General features: G+C 44.1%; 1 protein-coding gene and 1 pseudogene across 1 annotated transcript; one reads left to right on the top strand and one right to left on the bottom strand.

The window, feature by feature from the left end:
• Positions 1–400: 400 nt before the first annotated feature.
• LOC114800405 (MAP kinase-activated protein kinase 2-like) lies at positions 401–10,429 on the bottom strand. Its single transcript, XM_028997733.1, has 10 exons — positions 9,970–10,429; positions 6,481–6,620; positions 5,585–5,649; positions 5,064–5,143; positions 4,458–4,584; positions 4,113–4,188; positions 3,908–4,032; positions 3,495–3,580; positions 3,079–3,159; positions 401–1,635 (listed from the first exon to the last, which is right to left on the bottom strand). Exons 1-10 carry the CDS (start codon positions 10,216–10,218, stop codon positions 1,483–1,485), a joined length of 1,182 nt encoding a protein of 393 aa, XP_028853566.1. The 5' UTR covers positions 10,219–10,429; the 3' UTR covers positions 401–1,482.
• Positions 10,430–12,560: 2,131 nt separating this feature from the next.
• Positions 12,561–12,679, top strand: LOC114801451 (uncharacterized; annotated as a pseudogene).
• Positions 12,680–23,108: the final 10,429 nt, after the last annotated feature.

Below are 23,108 nucleotides of genomic sequence, written 5' to 3' on the forward strand. Positions count from 1 at the left end.
CACCGGGTAGTTCGCTGTTAGTGTCCCCCGGCCTGATGTGGCATGTTTAGTCTCGGTTAAAAGGCCAGAATGCTGGAAGCTCGGCTGTAGCCACCTCTTTAAGAGGCTGACCTTTCTGAGGCAGCAGACGGGGCCTATTTTTAACCAGCCTGCAGCTCCCGGCCACCCTCAAACACGACGGCCACTTTTATTAGTCAAGTGACAGAAGCTCCAGCCAGCCATGCCACCAGGGTTTGGTTCTTCTGTAACACAAAAACTGGACGGCCTTCCTAAAAGGATTCATGAAAACCATCTTCCAGTTCTTGTTGTTCTACATACCTTGGGTCCCCTGTCACTTCCTGGATTAGCCGGGGTCTGGTGTGCTACCTTTAGAGCAGGTGAGAAGGGCAGGCACGAAGAAAAGGATTCAAAATTGAAAAAGTTTAATCCCTGCAAAAGGCCAAAATTACAAAGACAACAACCATGGCAGGACAGCCTTCAGGTTGAAAGACTGGCGAAGACAATGCAGCCCCTGACATGCATAAAAACACACACAGTCCGTGCCCATGCAGCAGAGTGAAGTGCTTGGCAGTACCAGCTGTCTGTCTTGAGCAGGAGGTGGACATATTAATACTCACAGACAGTTAATAAATACACAGACACACACGTACAGCTGCTTTACAGTCTTCACTAATACAGTACTGTGTAATTCTTACTACAAATCAATACAAATATTGTAAGTTGTAGGCCTGAACAGAATTCACCCTCTTTAGCATGATGCCACATTATATAAAATCTCAAATCAGGAATATCTCATTCATAAAATTCATAAACAGCTGCATGCTTCAGATAATGAAGCGATTCACAGTAAAAGGCACAACTGTGACAGTTTTCTTTTTTATAAACCGCTGTCCAAACCATGTCCAAATCTGAGAAAACATTCAGTCTGTCAGAATAAATCCCCACCAGGTTGGATTAATGAGACGTTCAGGCCAGACAGCATTATACTACAGTAGAGAGTTAGATTATTGCTGAATATAGCTACGATGTTCCGCATAAGGACATAACACAATGTGTAAAAGACTAAAACTGTGCTCCTCCTGCCTCAATTTAAAACTCAAATGTATACAAGAGACAAGCAGAAGAGAAGAGGACCTTTTAAAGCCAGGTTCAGAGTGTCTGAAAACCCACACATTCGACATATGCATTCAGTACTGGTCAAATGTTGCACAGTTTATCAAATAACTGGAGTCTGAGGGACCAGTCAGTTTTTTTTAAACCAGTCTGGTTTTGGTTTACAATCCAACCTGGCAACACATCTCTGAACTCTGAACTGCGTGTTTGTGGTCAACCCTCATTTTCTCTCCATTGGAAATCTTTTTCTCCGCTCTGGTTGTGTGATCAGCAGCATTAGTGGTGAACGGATGGACACTAATTATAAGGAGAATAGAATTGGTGAGAGGTTTCTTGACACAACCCTGTTGTTGATCCCTTTCTTGATCCCTATTGGCTGTTGCACACAGTCCCTGAATTTTTACTGCCGGCCGCTGTCTTCTTGCGACGTTTCAATATGGGGTTGTTGCTGGCGTCCAAGTCCTTGATCTTCACCTGATCGTAGTCGACACGCATGGTGGCCAGTGCGCTGGTCATCTCCTCCTGAAACCAGAGTGAACATGAGACAGAGACATGACGTTACTGGGTCACCGTCAGCCATAGATAATTAAGGCTGTTATATTAAGACACAGTGTGAAGATGAGAAACATTTAAAAGGGTTTCTGCAGGTTTAAGAATTTAAGACTTTTAAAGACCTTATTAAGGCCACTTCCATTAAATAAAAGGGCCAAATTTAACAGGCCAGAGTTTTTCTCTGCAGACTCTGTGAGGGTCAGATGCTCCTCTAAAATACTATATTAATTAATATGCTATATTTTTATTCTATTTTTTTCCAATACTCATATTCAGACTCACATTACCTGCACTACAGTTTCTTTTTTCAAGGCTGCATGATTTAAAAAATATTGCAATATGTGATATAATAAATGACACTTTTGACACAGTCACATAAAATTAATAATTACTAAAGCTTTACATGACTGCAAATGTTATTTTCCCAATGTTGCAGCTTAATCAAAATAAACAATAAATAAATCTATAATTTTTTTTTGCGTTGTCTGTCTTCTTTGTTGTCTACATGGTTCATTTTATGTTACTCTTGTTATTCTTTTCTTCATTACTATTCTTTTCAAAAAAATTTTTTTAGTTCATGTAATCACATGATTTGACATTGCTATTGTGCGGCGCTGTACTTGTGAACCTGGAAGTGCACAGAGCGCAGTGAATGGCAGATTACTGACAGATTTCTATTTTAAATATAAAAAAATTAATGTAGGAACATACTTTCCCCTCCTAATTAGGCTATTCCTGATTCAGTAATATCAGATCATTTTTTTAATAGAACGAGAACACGTCTGCATGCAAGTGAAGAATTTAGCCGTCTAGCTCAATAGGTGGTTCCACTTATTCTGATCTCATACACATATTAGAAATTAGCCAAATTATTTAGAGGTTACCAGTAAATAAATGTATTGGGTCTGCAGTATTTTTAATTATGGATTTAAGGATTACTAGTCATTTTTAATATTTAATGCCTTAATTTTTGAAAATTCAATTTAAGATTTTTTAAGGATTTATACACCTCTCAATTTTTTTTTATCAGTATTGAACAGTGCTGTCCCAATCCTGCTCACTATGCAAATGATCACTTATTAATATTATTTACTGGATTCTTGTATCATAACTTTTACATCTAATTCAAGAACATTCTTTGTTGGCTCCCCAAATTAGTGTACATGAGAAATTGTGCATAAAAATAAGAATATAAAAGACTGGGTGGTCAGGAAGTAAATGATAAGTTAGGTAATAATAGGTAGGTAGAAATTGTATTAATTCCCTGTATGCTATTCTGATGAGGAATTTCCACACATTTCACCAGCACCTCTCCTCATCATTCAACTTTTAAAAAGCAGCTGAGTCTGTTGCTGCTTGAACGCTGCATTTCCTCCTGTGAACAGCAGGTGTCAGCACCGAGTCACACCTCACCTTCACCTCCTCCCACAAGGCCTTCTCTTCCATCAAAACCCGACTGGTGTGGAGCGGCGTCTGTGGGACTTCCATTGATTGCTGAAAATAAAACACACACAAAAACATATTAAATTTATATTATATAGAATTTATACACACACACACACTCCAGTCAAAAGTCTAATGCCCCTACTCTGTGCTGGTTCTGGAGACTAAAATGGAGAATCCAATATAAGAAACATATTTAGTATTTGTTGTATGAGGAGAAAGTGAAGTATGTTTGATGAATCTGTTTTTTCCTCTTTTTTCCATCATACATACATCAACATGTATTCTTTAATGTCAAAAATACAACACCCAAACACCCAAACCAACACCCTGACTGGTAGCACCCATCAAAAAAGATCCTTCAGTGATTAGACAAGCAGACTCACGTTTATCCAGGGATGGTTCATGAACTGTGTTATGCTCATCCTCTCGTTAGGATCAGTTTTAAGCAACTGGTTGATCATCTGTTTGGCTGCAGGAATGAGAGTTGAGGTGAAATGAGGAAGCCAGAGGCACACAGGGCAACACACACATCTATTCAGGATGGATTTTTAGGACGGTGGTGTAGAAGAAGGGTTCTAATTTTCTTGACCAAAGTCAAGTTTCCAGGAAAATCCAGCAATGTAGGAACATGTGACCAGGACGGTGCTCCAGCGTGATTTGACAGGTTGGCCCGAGCATTGCTGGTATTCATGAGCTTCTATTTACACCCATGGGTGAATGTGGCTCTGACAGCCGCCTATTCACACAAATACCCATACATGCATGAAACTGAAACGCCGTGGCCGCTTAACCACACCTTCCTGAGACACCTCTGCCCACTCCGGGTTCGGAAATTCGTACTGGCCCATCCGGATACGCCGCTTCATTCCGGGGGAGATGGCCTGACCTGTGTTGGAGTAGAACGGTGGGTATCCACAGAGTCTGCAGGAATGCATGTATGATATTTAGTTACAAGAGAGTACATTCACACACTCACACACACACAAGGTGTGTGTACTCACAGGATGTACATGATCACGCCCAGAGACCACATGTCACATGACTTGTCATACTTCTCAGGACCCAAAACCTCAGGGGCTTCCAATATGACAGCAGCAAAACAGAAAGACATAAACATATTAACAATATGAACCATGAATGACATTTCACGCATCGTTTATTACAAGACGGTGTTGGATATTCCAGTATTGAACGTTGCACACTTTGTGCTAAAGATTTCTGCAGCTCAATCTGCGCTGCTGGTGGATGAAGGTTAAGACCTGATCTCAACAAATGATAAAGGAAGTGAAGTAGAACCTGACACGTGTTCAGAATTACTATAATGGAATGGCGGGTCAGAGACCCACCCACGTAGTAGGGCGTGTAGCATGGTGTCTGCAGCGTGTTGTGCAGCGTGGTCTCTTTGGCGAAACCGAAGTCTGTGAGCTTGAGGACACCATTCATGTCCTTGCTGTTGTAGAGCAGGTTCTCTGGCTGAGGAACAGGGAACAGGTGAGTTAACAGTCTATCAGCTGAACAACAGTCACATCAACTCACATTTCTCAGCTGTACATTTTAACAACTGGGTGGTAGTTGCCTAGTGGGTAACACACTCGCTGATGAACCAGCAGACCCAGGTTCAAATCCCACTTACTACCATTGCGTCCCTGAGCAGGACACTTAACCCTAAATTGCTCCAGGGAGACTGTCCCTGTAACTCATGATTGTAAGTCGCTCTGGATAAGGGCGTCTGATAAATGCCATAAATGTAAATGTAAATGTAAATGAATTATGAGCCAATGCTGGCTCAGTGCATACAGTTACATGGCTGGTAATCATGAGGAATTGATGGCACGGCCCATAATAATGAAAAATGATCAAACTGAATAAATGAAAACAAATGAAAAGTTTAACTTGTGAACATGTCTACCTATGAGTCCCATGAGCCCACAGATCCAGATCACCATCCTCACCTTGATGTCTCGGTGTGCAATGTTGATGTTGTGGAGGAACTGGATGGCCGTCCCGATGTCCCGCATGATCTCGGAACCCTCTGCAGAAAGAAGAGACACGTTGCTTAGCACCATATACCACTATGAAATCAATTCCTGAACTGAAGAGAAGCGAAGGGGAGAAAGTTGGGAGGTTGAATGACGTACTGGATATGAGCTGAATTGCCACTGAATATTTAAAGCTGCCATAATAAAAAACCCCAATGGGTTGTAGTAGCCTAGTGGTTAACACAATCGCCAGAAGTCCCAGGTTCAAACCCCACTTACTACCATCGTGTCCCTGAGCAAGACACTTAACCCTGAGTGTCTCCAGGGGGGGACTGTCCCTGTAACTACTGACTGTAAGTCGCTCTGGATAAGGGCGTCTGGTAAATGCTGTAAATGTAAATGTGTCCTCCACCCAAAACATTCTGTCCTGGCCATGGTGATCTGCTTCATTAGAAATACCTACACTGAACCAGAGAGAACCCGGACACACACACCTCTCTCAGTGAAAGCCTGGTCCCCCCTGGCTTGAATTCGACTGAAAAGCTCTCCGCCCTCCATACTGAAAGAGAAGAGAGTGGAAAACAGTACTGTCATTCATTTAAGCACTTCTACATCAGCACTGGGAAAATATGGCTATTATCATTTCATAACCTCTGTGTGTGTGTCTATATACAGTAAAGGCCAAAAGTCTGGACGCACCTTCTCATTCAAGGTGTTTTCTTTATCTTCATGACCATTTACGTTGGTAGATTCTCACTGAAGGCATCAGAACTATGAATGAACACATGTGGAGTTCTGTACTTAATAAAAAAAGGTGAAATAAGTTTTGATGCCTTCAGTGAGAATCTACCAATGTAAATGGTCATGAACATCAAGAAAACACATTGAATGAAGGTCTCCAAACTTTTGGCCTGTAGTGTGTGTGTGTGTGTATTATACCATACACAGTTCTGACCTGTTTTTTTATATCAGCATCATGCACCTTATTAAAATAATTAGAAGGAACTGCTTCTACCTGATGCATGTCGCTTAGCAACAACACCAACAGCAGGACAAAATGGTATATTTGATATTTTTCATTTAAAAATTGAATAATTGGGGAATAATTGTTATACAGTTCAGTTCATTTACGTTTTATTCTCTGGTTAAAATTTCATAAAACAGAAACAATTAGTTTTAACTAATGGCAATGTTTTCTGACATTTGCAATGTTTTATCCTGATATGGCACAGGCACAGAAACATAAAACGTGAGGGAACCGCAGAGCGAGAGCTCGAGTTCTCCGGAGCGTTGTGTCAGGAAAGGTCATAAACCCAAACCGCAGTTTGAGCTGATAATTAACTGAACGCTAATGGGCCAGAAGGTGGAGCAGAATAAAAGGTGTACGGACCATTCCATGACGATGAGAAGGCACTTCTTCCCGTGGTGCATGTTCTCATAGACGTTGAGGATCCTGACGATGTATGGACCCCCTGACACCCGCCAGTGGAGCTCCACCTCCCTCCTCGCCTTGGGACTGTCATACAAGATCTGACAGAGAGAACAACCCATCTTTCCCTACATGTCTGGTCATAAAATATCTTAGAATATACACAAATCTCCAAACAGATCAGGTTCTGTACAGAACAAATCACATTTGTGAGGATGAACAAAAATGACCCAAAAATGTCAACAGGGCCCAAAACCACAATTTCAGAGTTAAAGACCCATTACTGGTTAGCAATGCTAACTTACCAGCTCATCCCTGTAAAGAAAAATAATTTAAGTAATGCAAAAGAATTAGAAGCCTTATACACAAAAGTCTTCCATCTTACAGATAAACTTCGGAAATTAGTTTCACAAAACTAATTTACATAAAGCCAAAAACTTTTACCAATCACCGAAACAAATGTACAGGCAACAAATAATATGGAAAGTGTTAGGTATGATAGACAGTTTTGCATGGAGAGGTAAAAAGGTGCGTGAACCCATACGTCATTTTAACCAAATGGCTCAATTCTGTGTTTCCTGAGGTAAGAATAAAAAAAAAAAACAGATAATACGCTGCTTAGAGTGACCGGACATTCACTGACGTGGAAATTATGTCTGGCTGGATTTTATTAAATATTAATTTGATTTTCACTTGTCAGCCACCATAATAAAAAGAACACTTCACACGTTGATCCATAATTATTCTATTTCTATTTTACATCCCATCTGCTAATCAGTGGGTCAGGAAAGCAGAATATGACTCTGTGCCGTTGTTGCTCGGTGACGTCGAATGTAAACAACGTGACACTCTGTGGGCAGCCGTCAACATTCCAAACCCGGACCTACTGCAGCAAATCCAGTTAGATCTAAATGGCATAAAAAATGGGAAGAAATCCGATGAATTGGCTGCTTCTGTGCTGTGAACGCTCAGGGTGAAGACAGGCTGGACATACACCGCAACCATGGACCCGGCGTTACACACACTTTCCATCAGGAGACATTTGAAGCAGCTGACAGTGATGGATCTCCTGCTGCTCGAGCCAAACCCAATATAGAGTCTGGCGCTGTCCGTCAGCAGCAGGACAAAATTACTCTGTTACAGACGGTTTTATGACGGTCACACCCCTCATCCACCATCACCCCTGCACCCTGCTCCCAGATGAGGTCAAACAGAGGACCAGTAAAACCACCTCCTGTCTCCAGGGTGACTGTCCTTGTCACTACTTATTGTAAGGTGCTCTGGATAGAAATGTAATAGATCCCTGTCGCTGTGAAAAGTTCCCTGTTCTCCTGTTTTTTAATACTATTGTCCCAAATCTCTCCTCCAAACTCTTCCAGCTCAAGGTGTCACCTTGCAGTGGATCAGCAGCAGGTAATGCTGGAGGAGACCACTTCTGGAACAGTGTCCCTCTACACCAATGACTGCACCTCTAGGAACTCAGATGTTAAACCCCTGAAGTTTGCATATGACACCATCATCACAGGACTCATTCAGGATGGTGACGAATCTGTAAACTTAAAGGAAGTTGAGGGGCTGGCACACTGGACAAGTCACCACAACCTGGACTGTGAAGAGGACAGTGGACATCAGAAGACACTTTATCTACACTTGTGGTATTATTTCTGTAATCTTGGTATTTTCTGTATAAGATTTTGACTATGTTTGATTCGTACTGCAGTACTTTGTCAGGAATCATATTCTCTGTATGTGTTTACATACTTGGCCAATAAATGCAACTCCACTTCTGATGAAGAAGAGGTTTCCACCAGTAACTGTGTGTAACGCCATGACGCTGCGTGTGTGATAGTGTACTCCTCCACTGGTACATGAGAACATTAAACCAGGTGCTCACTCGCTGTTTACTCCACACGGAGACACGTGAGGACGGGTAAAAATCTGAGCGCCGCGTATAAACACAAGGCCACTGTATCAGATTACTGAAATAATGCCAGACCAAAGAAGGCTAGTGTCACGTTCTGGTGCGGAGTGTTTTCCGACCTCGCTGACACTCATTCATTATTTAGACCAGCGAGTCTCCGATGACACACATCTTACCTTCTTAAGATCAGGACAAGACTGCACCATGAAGGTTACTTACATACAGAGTTTCCACTTCCCTCTTCTCTCTGTACACACAGGTCCTCCCATAAATCATTCTGCAGCTTTTTACAATTCACAAACTATAAAACATCAGGGGCTAATAAAGTAATCCGGCAAACACACACCTGACTGACATGATATGAACAGTAGATCAACGTTCTGAGGACATTAAAACAGTAACAGCACCATTCCCAGTGTTCCCAGCGTCATTATTACTATACAGTTACAGTCGCTGCTTCACGCCTTTCACACCGTAGTCCTGTCCATACGATCCAAATCCAGGCCAAATGAGGAGCTCTGCTCTAGAACAACGGTCTGGAACAGCATGAATGCAGCCTCAGAACCACCCCAGCTTCCCCCAGCCTGCACCCTATCCCCCTGGCGCACATTACAAAAGTACCTGTACCCGAAGCCTGGCACTGTATTCATTTTTCGGATCATTGTTTTGTGCCTGGCCAGGATTTATATATGATTTATAATCACACACAAGGAGTCTGAGATGACCCTTGTGTGCCTGCTATCATGTGCGTGTTGTGTCCACGCTACTTCTGCCTCAGTAGGATGTTACGGGCTCATCCTGGATTAAATCCCGGCCCATAAATCCCATGCATCAGTGGTCATGTGGTGATTATTTCCACTGCGCAACCAAAATAGTGGGTCATGGTTCCCAGCATCGGAGGTTCAAGCAGGAAAAGCTAGAGCTGCCGTGAAGTTCCAGAAAGTCGAGTCATGGAGCTGATTTAGCCATGTAACAGATACACAGGGCAGTGCACGAACACACACACACACACACACACACACATATACACCACCAATGTTGCCATTTTGAAGAATCAATACAAGAAACATATATCATATTTGTAGTATGAGGTGAAAGTAAAGTATTTTGGATGAATCGTTTTTTTCCTCTTTTTACCTTCATGGCGGCTTTGTTCACTATTATCATCATGAAATGCCGCTTGATGAGATGATCATTAACATGAGTGATGAGAAAGTGTTCAGTATAAACGTCCAGGACTGTTGAAGACCGGCTTAAGGTGGTGGACAGAAGACGAGTGTGAAATGCTGCCATCACAGCAAAAGAGACACAAATCTTCAACTTTTTGTTTATTACATAACCTAGTTGTGCATATTCAGTTTTATTCTATAATAGAAAAAATGCAAGACCCATAAATGAGTAGGTCTCCTACTCAGACACTAGACAACACTAACAGTGGCCACATCACAGGCTGAAGAACTGGTCAAGATGGTCAACTTGTAGCTGAGTTTACTGGTGTGATATGAGGTGGACCGGGACCGGACCAGTACCTTGAGGGCGCACTTCTCCCCGCTCTTCTTGTTGAAGCACTCCAGCACCTTCCCGTTGATGCCCATCCCCAGCACCTGGCTGGAGATCTTGTAATCGTCCGTCACCGCGTTGCGCCGGACCTCCAGCTTCGGGTGGAGCGGCAGAGGGAAGAGCGTGGACCCGGGATCGGGGTCACCCATCGCGGGTGGAAGTTGGGGGTCTGCTTTAGAAGAAGGCTCTTCTTCATTTGCTTTTCCATTCTGGAGCATGTTCACGAAGTTGGTCAGGATGCGACTGAAAATAATAAATCCAGCCGCAGTGGGACGTCAGTAAAAACGACACCAATGATGCGCTTCTTCTTTCCGCTCAAAGTTCCCAGTCAGACGCAACTCGAGGAGCGCTGATGGACATTAGAACCATCCAGAGAACCGGGCCGTGTGGATGAAGTCCGGCTGGGTGGCCGCGGCGGCGCTGGACTCCTGGAACTGAAGCGCTTGCGTAAGCGCCGCGTTTCTCAAGCGTTCGTCCTTAAAGGAGAAGCGTCCAGAATAAAGAGAAACGCTCCCTGACATGAGGAATATTCCAAAAATGTGCCACCTGTAAACCAGAAGAATTTCCAAAGGGATCTGTCCCTCTCTGTTGTCCCCAGTCTTCAGATTCGTAATAAACCACATTTAATGCTTCTTTTAAAAAAATTGAAAACCTGTTAACCAACGTTTAACAATTTTGAATTTTTGTCACCTGGCAGTACATGAATTAGCATCAATTGAATTAATATGAATCAAATGAATGTATCAATTTATCTCCAGCAGGCCACGGTGTCACTGTAAAATGATAAGATTGAATTAAATCGCTATAACAACAACATTTATTTCTTATATAGCCCTTAATGGCCAAGAACAGACATAGTCCCACAGTTGTAGTGGTGGTAAAACTATAATCATCTTATAATTACTGATATAATCAATCTCTCCTCCATCTTACCCCTCTGTCATAGTAAATGGCTATTCTTGTGAGATTGTTTCTACATGCTAATTACTTTATATTCTTATACTTTATGCTAATTACTTTATATTTTATATATCTTTCCATTATAATGATATTCTAGGATTTCCATTCCTACTGAATGTACCACCAGCACCTCCAGTATAAGAAAAGGATTATTAAATGTTAGATCTCTCACACCTAAAATGCTTATTGTCAATTAAATTATTACAGATCAGGGGTTTGATGTACTGTGCCTAAAAGAAACTTGGTTAACTTGGAATTTGTAGCATTAAACAATTCTAGACCTTCTGGATACAACTAAACACACCAACCTTAACTGGAAGTGGAGGTGGCGTTGCAGTAATTTATAATGATAACCTCAGTATCGCACATATACCTGGATATAGATTTAATCATTTTCTATACAAACATAACCTATAACCAAAGTAAATAGTTTATTCCATTGATTATTATTTATAAGCCCCCTGGACGTTATTCTGAGATATATAGTGAATTTACAGACTTCCAACCTGGTTGTATCTGTGGATAAAGCTTTAACTGCTGCCGACTTTAACATCCACTGTAATAAATGAGTCTCAGACAGCGCCGCTCGGCACATCAGGACTGGAGGTGTGTTTAGGTCAGTTGCAGCGGCCGCTCTGTCCTCCCCAACAACAGGGAGCTGTTCCAGTCTCCTTGCTCCTCGCCTTTTGGTCCCTTGGCTGTGCCCCACAAAGCGAAGTGAAGTGAAAGTGAAGTGATAATCATTGTGATACACAGCACAGCACACGGTGCACACAACTAAATGTGTCCTCTGCTTTTAACCCATCACCCTTAGTGAGCAGTGGATGGTGACGGTGCTTTGCTCAGTGGCACCTCAGTGGCTTGGTTGATCGGGATTCGAACCGGCAACCTTCTGATTACGAGGCCGCTTCCAAAGAAAACTGCCGGGGACTGGTTTTGGGCTGGTGCAGTAGGAACAGGGGTCTCCTGATCGGGGCCAATCCTGTTTGCAGGGACTCCACCTGCTGGTTGAGAACAAATAGGGCAGAGGTGACTTTGTGAGTTTTTTTCTAGTTAGAAGGTATTCTCACTCTTTGATTCGTTTTACTGCCCTTTTTCTTTTTTTCTGTTAAAAGTCAAACATTTTCAAGCAAGGCTTGCTTCCAGCCATCCGAACATTGCTTGATCTCATCTGATCTGGGAAGCAAAGAAGGCTTGGGCCAGGTTAGTACTTGATTGGGAGACTGCCTGGGAATAAGATAAGATAAGATAAGATAAGATAAACCTTTATTAGTCCCACAAGTGGGAAATTGGACTTGTCACGGCAGAAAGTGGACAGAAGCAGAAGGTAAAAGCATCACAAAAAATAACATAAATATGTATCTGTATATATGTACAAATTTACAATTTAAACAGTTAACAATTTAACAGAATGTGCCAAAGTGTATGATCATACAGTACCAGGTGCTGTATGATTTAACTATTGAAAAACTTATGTTAAAGTTTTTTACATTGCTTTGTTTTTTTCTAAACTAAGTTAAGTATTTTCCCTCTTGATTCGTTTTCAGGCCATTTTTCTTTTTTCTTTCTTTTAAAAGTCAAACATTTCCAAGCAGGGCTTGCTTACTGGCATACCAGATGAAGAACACCCTATCTCGTCTGATCTCGGAAGTTAAGAATTGTTGGGCCTGGTCAGTACTTGGATGGGAGACTGCCTGGGAATACCAGTTGTTGTAAGCTTTAACTGTTTTTTAGTTTTTGACATCTCTTTGTTAGGTTTTTTTTCTCGTCACGGCTACAGGAATCAGAACGCATGTTCTGAGCGCATGTTGGAGGAGACAAGGAACCTTGGTGTGGTGGAACGCAAGGAGGCAGGTAAGTTCCCTCCGAGTTACTCTGCGAATGCGAACCGGCGTGAGCCGCAACACCACACGGATGTTGTCGTCCGCGTTTAGGTCACAATAGAGGATGGTACAAGACGAAAGGGAAGAGTTCAGGATACAGGATTGGAGAAGGGCAGGAACGGTCTTACTGGGCTTCGAGAAGAGAGGAGCCGAGTCGTGATGCCGTAAGTCTATCCAATTTATAGGAGTCACGTTGCCTTGTTTCCGTGTTACTCCCAGTCACATGATGGACCCCCCCCCCCCTCCAGGGCCGACCCCCTGGAGCGGATGCGGTAGGCTGCCGGTACTCAGTCACCAGGGAAGGGTCTAGGATGAATCGACTCGGTATCCAAGACCGCTCCTCCGCGCTGAGAGGCAATGATGCGCTCAACTGTGTACTCTGGTCCCCCGTGGCAGCGAATCCGGAGCCGGCGGATGAATTGAGGATCGGGAGCTGGAGACGGTAGGTGAGGGGGTTGATCTGGCTGAGGATCTGAAATGGCCCGATGTACCTAGGGGACACTTTATGCGACTCAGTCCTGAGACGAAGGTCCTGCGTAGACAGCCACACTCTCTGTCCCACTTGGAAGCGCAGTCGGTGGGGGTGCCGGCGGTCGTGCTGGGTGGACATCCTGCGTGAGGTGGTGAGGACTGCCGACCATGCTGTTCTCCAGGCATTTCGGCATCCACGGATCATCTGACGGGCCGACGGGACCCCACCTGCGGGCATCTGTTGAGTGAAGATGGTGGGTTGAAAGCCATAGCATATTTCGAAGGGGCTATGGCCGGTGGTGGAGGAGACCTGTAGGTTATGGGCCAGCTCTGCCCAAAGGAGAAAACCGGGCCAGGTGCGTTGATGTTGTCCCAGCTGGTATTGTCGCAGGTATTGTCCCAGCTGTTGGTTGGTTCTCTCCACCTGGCCGTTGGTCTGAGTATGGTAGCAAGAGGAGAGACTGTAGGTGGAACCAATGAGGCGGCAGAACGCCTTCCACACAGCTGAGACAAACTGGGGTCCCCGATCGGAGACAATGTCCTGGGTGAACCCATGGAGGCAGACCACATGTTGAAGCACAAGGTCAGCAGTTGTGGCAGAGGATGGTAGGCCAGGCAGGGCGAGAGAGAAGCGATCCACTATGGACAGGATGGTGGTCATTCCATTGGCTTCTGGGAGACCGGTGATGAAGTCCAAGGCGAGGTGGGTCCAGGGACGGTAGGAGAGCTGGAAGTTAAATTGTTCAAAAAACAGAGCCCACCTCGCCTGGCGGGGATTGAGTTGTTTAGCAGCTTTGATGCAGATGAGGTTTTGATGATCGGTCCAGACCAGAAAGGGGGTGTCACAACTTTGCAGCCAGTGCCCCAACTCTTCGAGTGCCCACCTGACTGCCAGCAGCTCACGGTCCCCCACCCCGTAGCGGCGCTGCACAGGGGTGAACTTCCGTGAGAAGAAACAGGTGCAATTCCCGGTCCGGAACGCGTTGAGAGAGAACAGCACCAGCACCCTCCTCTGATGCATCCACTTCTACCACAAACGGAAGGGAAGGATCGGGGTGTTGAAGAATAGGAGTGGTGGTGAAACGAAGGGATAAGGACTTGAAAGCCTGAATGGCCTCAGTGGTTAGGTGAAACGGACGTGATGAAGGCTTGGTGAGAGCAGTAAGGGGTGCTGCGACTGTACTGTAACCACGGATGAAGCGATGATAGAAATTTGCAAACCAAAGAAACCGTTGCAGCTGTTTCAGTGTCGTGGGTAGGGGCCACGATGCAACTGCTTCCAGCTTCTTGGGCTCCATGGCCACACCCTGGGACGAGATGATAAAACCCAGGAATGTGGTTGAGCGCTGGTGGAAGGCACATTTTTCCAACTTACAGTACAGTCAGTGGGCAAGGAATCTCTTCAGGACTGCTCTCACATGTTGGATATGGGATTCCAGGGTGGGCGAATAAATGAGCACGTCATCCAGGTAGGCATACACCCACCATCCCAGCACGTCCTGGAGAGCATTGTTAATGAACTGCTGAAAGACGGCGGGTGTATTGCACAGTCCAAACAGGAGAGGGACCCCCTTCCAGGGTAGAGTGAGCCTGCAAATGGTGTCAGTGCAGGGTTGGGGATGATATAATAATAGGTCCTACAGTTGTAGGGTTAGAGAAGTCCAGAATGTAGTCCAGTGTCATGGTCTAGATTACGTGTCCATAATGATGCTACTGGTACACTTGAAGATCACTGAAGTTGTATTTGTAACGGTGGAGGTGGCTGTGGTGACCCTCTGGTTCATTTCATTCTATGTCCTCATTTAGCAGATTTTATCTGCTTGTCTCTTCACTGGGGTCTGCCAGTAGTCTGGGTGCTTGATTCCGTGTCTCGCAGAAAACAAACAGAAGCAGACGGTGGCACTATACAACCGATACTGAAATATGTGGTTATAGTGGTATATTGGTGCTACAGTGGCCCAGTACCCTAACTAGGACAGCCTAACTAGGGTGAATTTAACTTTGTCTGTGTCTAACAGGGGGACTCTGTGATAAACTGGACTTTATAATTGACACTGCGTCAAATTGAAGTGAAATGAGGGTCTAGGACTTCAACAAAAAGCCAGAGAAAACAAATAGGTTTTGAGATTGGATTTAAACACTGAGACTGTGTCTGAGTCCCGGACACTGACAGGCAAGCTGTTCCACAACTGTGGAGCTCTATAGGAGAAGGATCTGCTTCCAGCTGTGACCTTCTGTACTTTTGGTACCAGTAGTGACCCTGCTCCCATTGATCGAAGGGGGCGTGGCGGGTCATAAAGAACTAAAAGTTCACTCAGGCATTGCGGGGGAGTACTAGTTAGTACTTCGATGGGATACTGCTTGGGAATACCATGTGCTGTAAGCTTTAAATATTGATGAATCATTTGAGTTGAATTTTTTTTACATCATTTTGTTAGTTTATTACTAAAGTATGTCAGGGTGTATTTTTACTCTTTGATACATTTTCCCGCTTTCTCTTTTTTTCTTTGACAGAAGCGTTGAAGATGCATATGAGGATCAGAAAGCAAATCAATTTATTGAAAGCTTTCAAAGACAATCTAATGAAATGGCCTAGGATTAATTCTTACGATTCTCTTGCATTAAGAGTGTGCTAGCTGTCTTTGTTGCAATGCATGTATACCTAGAACAACTTAACATGTGACTACGGAAGCCTAGTAAACCCAATCATGGCATCTCCCCCTTTTGAAGATAAGTTAATCTTTATCTACATTTTCCCAAACACACCAATCTCTTAAATGAACATTTATCAGTATCTAAAAACAAATTATTAATAAACTAGTATTTTGGGGTAGACTACCCGCAATCCACAGGCCACCAATGGGGCAGTGGTGGCCTAGCGGTTAAGGAAGCGGCCCTGTAATCAGAAGGTTGCCGGTTCGAATCCCAATCCGCCAAGGTGCCACTGAGGTGCCACTGAGCAAAGCACTGTCCCCACACACTGCTCCCTGGGTGCCTGTCATGGCTGCCCACTGCTCACTCAGGGTGATGGGTTAAATGCAGAGGGCAAATTTCACTGTGTGCATTGTGTGCTCTGCTGCTTTGTATCACATGTGACAATCACTTCACTTCACTTCACAGCAACGTAGGGATTATTCTGCCCTCGATAGTTGTTGTTCCTATCTATCATAACTCTATGTTTATGGAACAGTCCTAAAAGTAATCCAACACTCTCTGAACGCATGTGGAAAGCAGCATAGCTTAAATGTCTCTATATCTGAGAGGAAGTCTGACCTCTCTACCTCTTGATGTCACCTGCACAACCATAAGTGATGTTTTCCCTGGTGAGGCACATTCATTTGGTTGAACTGGCTGTCTCTGATCCTACACAGGGTCACTGTGTAGCACATCAGAGCGAGATGTGGGTCTGGCTGTCGCAATATGTGTTTAGCAGTCTGTACCGTACGCTCAGGTGCACCATTCGCTTGGGAATAATTTTGACAAAAATCCTTGAATTCAGCAGATGTGAACTGTGTTGCATTATAACTCACCAGCTCCAGTGATATTCCCCATCTTGTGAACATGCTCTTGAGTCTGTTGATAACCTGAAGACTAGCAGTTGAAGACAAATGAGCTATTTCAATGTCTCTTACATGGTAATCTGTTACAATGAGGTAATTCTGTTTGGATAGTTCACACCGCGATGCGTTGTCAGGGACCTCCAGGTAAAGTAGTGGTCATTAAAGGTTCTCGTCTCTGCGTGGGCTTTTTTCAATGCAGAATTGGCATGTTGACATCAGCTGAGTTATGTCCTTACCGATACATGGCCACCACACGGACATCTTGGCTTGTGCACGGCACCTTGTCAAACCTTGGTTGTCCTTCATGCAATTGTCTCAGCACCCTGGGTAGATTGACAGGAATGACCAGCCTTTGCTGGAACAATACTAGCCCATCAGTTTCTGAGAGGTGTGCTCTAACAGAGTAATACAGTTGTAAAGACAGTTGCATTATTTACTTTAGTGGCCATCCTTTCCTGATGTAACTTACAATCTGCTGCAGATCCTCATTGTTTCTTGTGGCTACTTGGATCTCGGTGAGTCACTTTGACGAGAACAGTGCATTACTCACGACTGACTCCACATATGCTTGTACTACCTGGTCTGTGTCTTCACTGTCCTCCCCCCTCAAGGGCTTGAGAGAGGGTGTCTGCAACTATGAGTTGCAACTATGAAAGCCTGGGACATGCTCTGCCTCCACATACAATCTCAGTGGTGGACTAGCAGTTAAGGAAGTGGCCCCGTAATCAGAAGGTTGCCGGATCTGCCAAGTTGTCGCTGAGGTGCCACTGAGCAAAGCACCGTCCCCACACACTGCTCCCCAGGCGCCTGTCATGGCTGCCCACTGTTCACTCTGGGTGATGGGTTAAATGCAGAGGACAAATTTCACTGTGTGCACCATGTGCTGCTGTGTTATCACATGTGACAATCACTTCACTTTACTTATATGTATTTATGATTGGTACTAAAGGTTGTGGTCTGTTTGCACTTAAACACAGCGGTAATCGCAACAGGCTTGGGTAAAGACCTGCGACTCATCCTGCGCGACTCAGCCGAGCAGTAAAAACACTTATGTTCTTCTCCAGCTTCTTTCTGCTGATCATGTCCTTCCAGATCATTCCTCTCATTCGTTCCAGGCGCCTCCTAGATTCAATACACACAGAACGCTCAACACACACAACCTGCGCACACTCTCCCAGGCCTCGTCTTGCCACCTTGAGTACTCATTCGGGCTGTGGAACTGTGGAGCTGACTTCATTCCCACTTTTGCAACAGAACGAAACCTCCAAGTACTCGCACTGACTGAGACCTGGATCCGCACCTACACCTGCAGCCCTTTCCACAGACTTCTTTTTAAAGTGAAGTGATTGTCACATGTGATACACAGCAGCACAGCACACGATGCACACAGTGAAATTTGCCCCTCTGCCTTTATCCCATCACCCTGAGTGAGCAGTGGGCAGCCATGACAGGCGCCCGGGGAGCAGTGTGTGGGGACGGTGCTTTGCTCAGTGGCACCTCAGTGGCACCTTGGCGGATCGGGATTCGAACCGGCAACCTTCTGATTACGGGGCCGCTTCCTTAACCGCTAGGCCACCACTGCCCCACTGGCTACTTCTCTCATACCCCCTGGCAGGGGAGGGGGCACAGGCTTGCACATTTCCAAGGAATGGAGATTCACTCCGGTTTCTGCTACTCAAACTACCAGTTTTGAATTCCATGCAGTAATTATTACACATCCGTTAAAATGTCCATAGTTGCTGTATATCATCCTCCAGGTCTGCTGGGGAACTTTGTAGAGGAACTAGACACAAATGTGACAATCACTGCACTTTGAGATGAGGAACTGCCCCTTGTGCTACTAGGAGACTTCAAACCTCGACCTCCTCAAGCCACAAACAGCTTATTTCCAAAATTTCATCTCTGCTTCCAACTTCACACTTCTCAGCATGCCAGCAACGCACAGAGCTGGAAAGCAACTAGATCTCATACTTACATGCAACTGCTCCACAGCCAACACATCTGTCATTCCTCTACATGTATCCGATCACTCTTTTATTCATTTCAGACTATCCCTCCTGGCACGCACCACACCCACCCACTTAACGTGCACCCTCACTGTGGCTCTCTGATGAGTTTCGCTGCCGCAGGACCCATCTTAGATCAGCTGAAAGGCAGTGGAAGAAATCTAAGTGCCCGGTTCAACTTAGTAAGTATCAATCTTTCCTGACATCCTTCTCTGCTTCTTTACTTTACTTTACTTTACTTTATTTAGCAGACACTTTTATCCAAAGCGACTATAGAATATTGAGTTTACAAACTAAGAGCCCTGATAAGGCTTAGACTTGTCAGTGAAGAGCATGCTCAGAGATTGTTAGGTGCTAGACTAAGAAAAATTATAATGTATTTATACATTTTTGTATTGTTTGTGCAATGTGTATGCATGCGCGTGTGTAAGTGTTAGATTGTCTGTAATATTTTTGAATAAGAGGGTTTTCACCTGCTTCTTAAAAGTGGTGATAGTCTCAGCTAGTCGTGTGGAGGAGGGCAGGTTGATCCACCAGCCAGGGACAACAACGGAGAACATACATGATTGGAATCGGAGACCCCAAGAAGAAGAAGGAATTTTTAGTCTCCTTTCGTTTGCCGATCTGAGAGAGCGTGCAGGAGTGTAGCTAGGTAGTAGTGTGTTGATGTAGGAGGGCGCAGTTCCATTTACAGCCCTGTAGGCAAGCATCAAGGATTTGAACTCAATGCGAGCAGCTACCGGGAGCCAGTGGAGGGAGGTAAGAAGAGGTGTAACATGGGTGTATTTTTGGCTGATTGAAAATGAGACGGGCTGCCATATTTCAGATCATCTGGAGTGGTTTTATGGTGACTGCAGAGGCTCCAGCCAGGAGAGAGTTACAGTAGTCGAGTTTGGTGATGACTATTGCCTGGACGAGGAGCTGCGTAGCCTGTTGTGAGAGAAAAGGCCGAATCTTGCGAATGTTGTAGAGAGTGAACCTGCAGGATCTGGAGATCGCAGCAACATGATGGTTCAAACTCAGTTTGTCATCTATCCAAACTCCAAGGCTTTTTGCAGATGCCGTGGGTGTTAACAGTAGCGATCCAATTGAATTGAAAGGTTTTGCTGAGGGGAATTGTTGCCCGGAAAGATGAGAATCTCGGTTTTGGATAGGTTGAGTTGGAGGTGTCGCTCAGACATCCATGCCGATATGTCTGAGAGGCAGGCCGAAATTTTTGTTGCTATAGTAGCATCTTCTGGTGGGAATGACAGATAGAGCTGGGTGTCATCAGCATAAGAGTGATAGTAGAAGCCATGTGATTGGATGATGTGACCAAGTGAGCGAGTGTATATTGAGAACAGAAGGGTGCCAAGGACAGAGCCTTGTGGAACCCCTGTGGTTACCCTAGAGAGGACAGAAGTCTCATCTCCCCATGATACCTTGAAGGACCTGTCGTAAAGATAAGAGGTGAACCAATCTAGTACGGTTCCTGTGACTCCTAAATCAGAGAGTGTGGTGAGAAGAAATTCGTGGTTAACTGTATCGAAGGCAGCAGATAGATCAAGTAGGACAAGGACAGATGATCTGCGGGCAGCTCTTGCAGCACGAAGGTCGTCCATCATTGCCAGGAGGGAGGTTTCAGTTGAATGTCCTTTCCTGAAACCAGACTGAAAAGGGTCGAGAAGATCATGCTTGTGGAGAAATGAGGAAAGTTGAGCCAGGGACTGCTCTTTCAAGAATTTTTGAAAGAAAAGGAAGGTTGGAGACTGGGCGGGGTAGCTATCCAGTAGAGATGGGTTTAATGTGGGTTTTTTGAGCTTCTGTCACTACAGCAAAGACTAGATACTTCCAGGACAAAGTAAGCAACTGCAAAGACTCTCGCAAAACTATTCTCTACTTTCAACCGAATCCTCCACCAGCTCCCCCCTCTACTTCTCTCTCATCTGAAGACTTTGCTACCTTCTTCACAGAGAAGGTGGCTGACATTAGCAACAATTCTCCCCCCCCTAACCCCAGACCTCATCCCGCTGTTACCTCTGAAGCCATAAAAATGTCTTCTTTCACTCCGCCCTCTGAATTGGACGGGTCTAAACTTCTCCAGTCTAGTCACCCCACCACCTGCTCCCTGGATCCAATCCCCTCACACCTCCTTCAGCCCGACATAGTATCTACTCTGACACACATTTTAAATTCCTCACTAACAACAGGAACATTTCCCAATGCTTTCAAACAGGCTGTTCATTGCTCCCCCTGCTAAAAAAAAAAACACATTAAACCCGTCTGTATTGGATAGCTATTGGTAGCTACTGGCCAGTCTGCAACCTTCCTTTTCTTTCAAAAATTCTTGAAAGTCCCTGTCCTGGCTCAACATTCTTCATTTCTCCACGAGCATGATCTTCTTGACCCTTTTCAGTCTGGTTCAGTTAAGGAAATTCGAATGAAACCTCCCTCCTGGTAATGATGGATGACCATCGTGCTGCCCGCAGATCATCTGTCCTTATCCTACTTCTTCTATCTGCTGCCTTCGACCACAGTTAATCGTGAAATTCTTCTCACCACACTCACAGATTTAGGAGTTACATGAACCGTACTAAATTGGTTAACCTCTTATCTTTACGACAGGTCTTTAAAGGTATCATGGGGAGGTGAGACATTTGTCCTCCCTAGGGTAACCACAGAGGTTCCACAATCCTCTGTCCTTGGCCCCCTTCTATTCTCAATATACACTTGCTCTCTTGGTCACATCATCAAATCACATGGCTTCTCTTATCACTTATTACGCTGATGACACCCAGCTCTATCCACCAGAAGATGCCCACTATTGTGACCCCCCCCCCCCCCCCAGAATTTTTGCACAAACTCTTTACTCTTATTTTTACTCTTGCACAAATGTTTTTACTTTTCAATTTGTCCTTAAACTTTATTCATTTGCACACCTTCATTCTACCTGTTACGCATATTTTAAGTTTTATGCTAAAGACATATTGGTTAAATTTTTACTTGCAATATTTGCAATACTGTCATCAGTAGCAGTTGCTAAAGCATTTCACTGCATATCAAACCGTGTATGACTATGTATGTGACAATAAAATTTGAGTGGTTCAGCGTTTGTCTTGGAAGATCTTGTTAGAGAGCTGGAGGTAGCATCATTGGAGCAGTAAACCCCCATCTGGATAGACAAGGAAACCACAGGTTTGTGCACAGAGTCGCAGTGAAGGAAATTGCTGCTCCATCCACTACAGACATTTTGAGAGTTCTGGAGTCAGACTTCAGTGAAAGAAACTCTGAGGGCAAACTTGTCTCTCAAGATGATGTGCACTTTATTCAGCTTCTCAGTAAAGCCATTAGAGAGAGACCAGATGGTCATTTAGAAAAGGTCAAAGTCCTCCCTGACTACCAAATAATAATAAATTGGCCACAATTTGCCTTCAAATCATTTAAAGAGAAAAGTTAAAGGCTATATCAGCAGTTCCATGATCATTACAAGGCCTTTATGGAAGATGTGATAAATAATGTTCCAGAGTTCCAGAGGCAGCAGTGGGAGAGGACCTTTGGTATATACCTCATCATGGTTTGATGACCTTCAAACCTGGCAAGATAGAGTTGTTTAATTTCATGACATTTCCTTAAATGACACTTTCTTGTCAGGTCCTGACCTAATTAATTCACTGGTGGGAGTTCTCTGCCATTTCAGAAAGGAGGCAGTGGCCATTATCTGCGATATCAAAAGAATGTTTAATTAATTCTTTGTTATACCTGAGACAAAGAGCTATTAAAGGTTTTCTGTGGTCGGAGCATGGATATCTTGATTGTGAGCCTAAATAATCTTAATCGGCAGATGGGGGCAGCCGTCTCCACACACTGCTCCCCGGGCGCCTGTCATGGCTGCCCACTGCCCACTGTCTTTTTTACGTTTTTTTTTAAAATTTTTTGGACTTTGTCATTTTTACACTGATTCACCTAAGTTGGAATTGTAAAATGCTCAAAATTGACAAAGTAAAAAAAAATGTCTGTTTTGTTAGTTTTTCCACTTTTTTACTTCTGACTTTTGTTTTTTTTTTTAAATCAGTTTTTTTCACTTTTTTACTTCTGACTTTTGTTTTTTTTTAACTTTCTAATTTTTTCCACCTTTCCACTTCTGACTTAAGTTTTTTTTTTCTGGACTTTATCATTTTTCCCACTTCCATGTTTTTTTTTTTTTTACTTTGTCAGGTTTTTCCGCTTTTGTTACCTAAGTTGGAATTGT

Source organism: Denticeps clupeoides, chromosome 12 (assembly GCF_900700375.1).
Source record: "Denticeps clupeoides chromosome 12, fDenClu1.1, whole genome shotgun sequence".
In the NCBI taxonomy this organism is placed as follows: domain Eukaryota; kingdom Metazoa; phylum Chordata; class Actinopteri; order Clupeiformes; family Denticipitidae; genus Denticeps; species Denticeps clupeoides.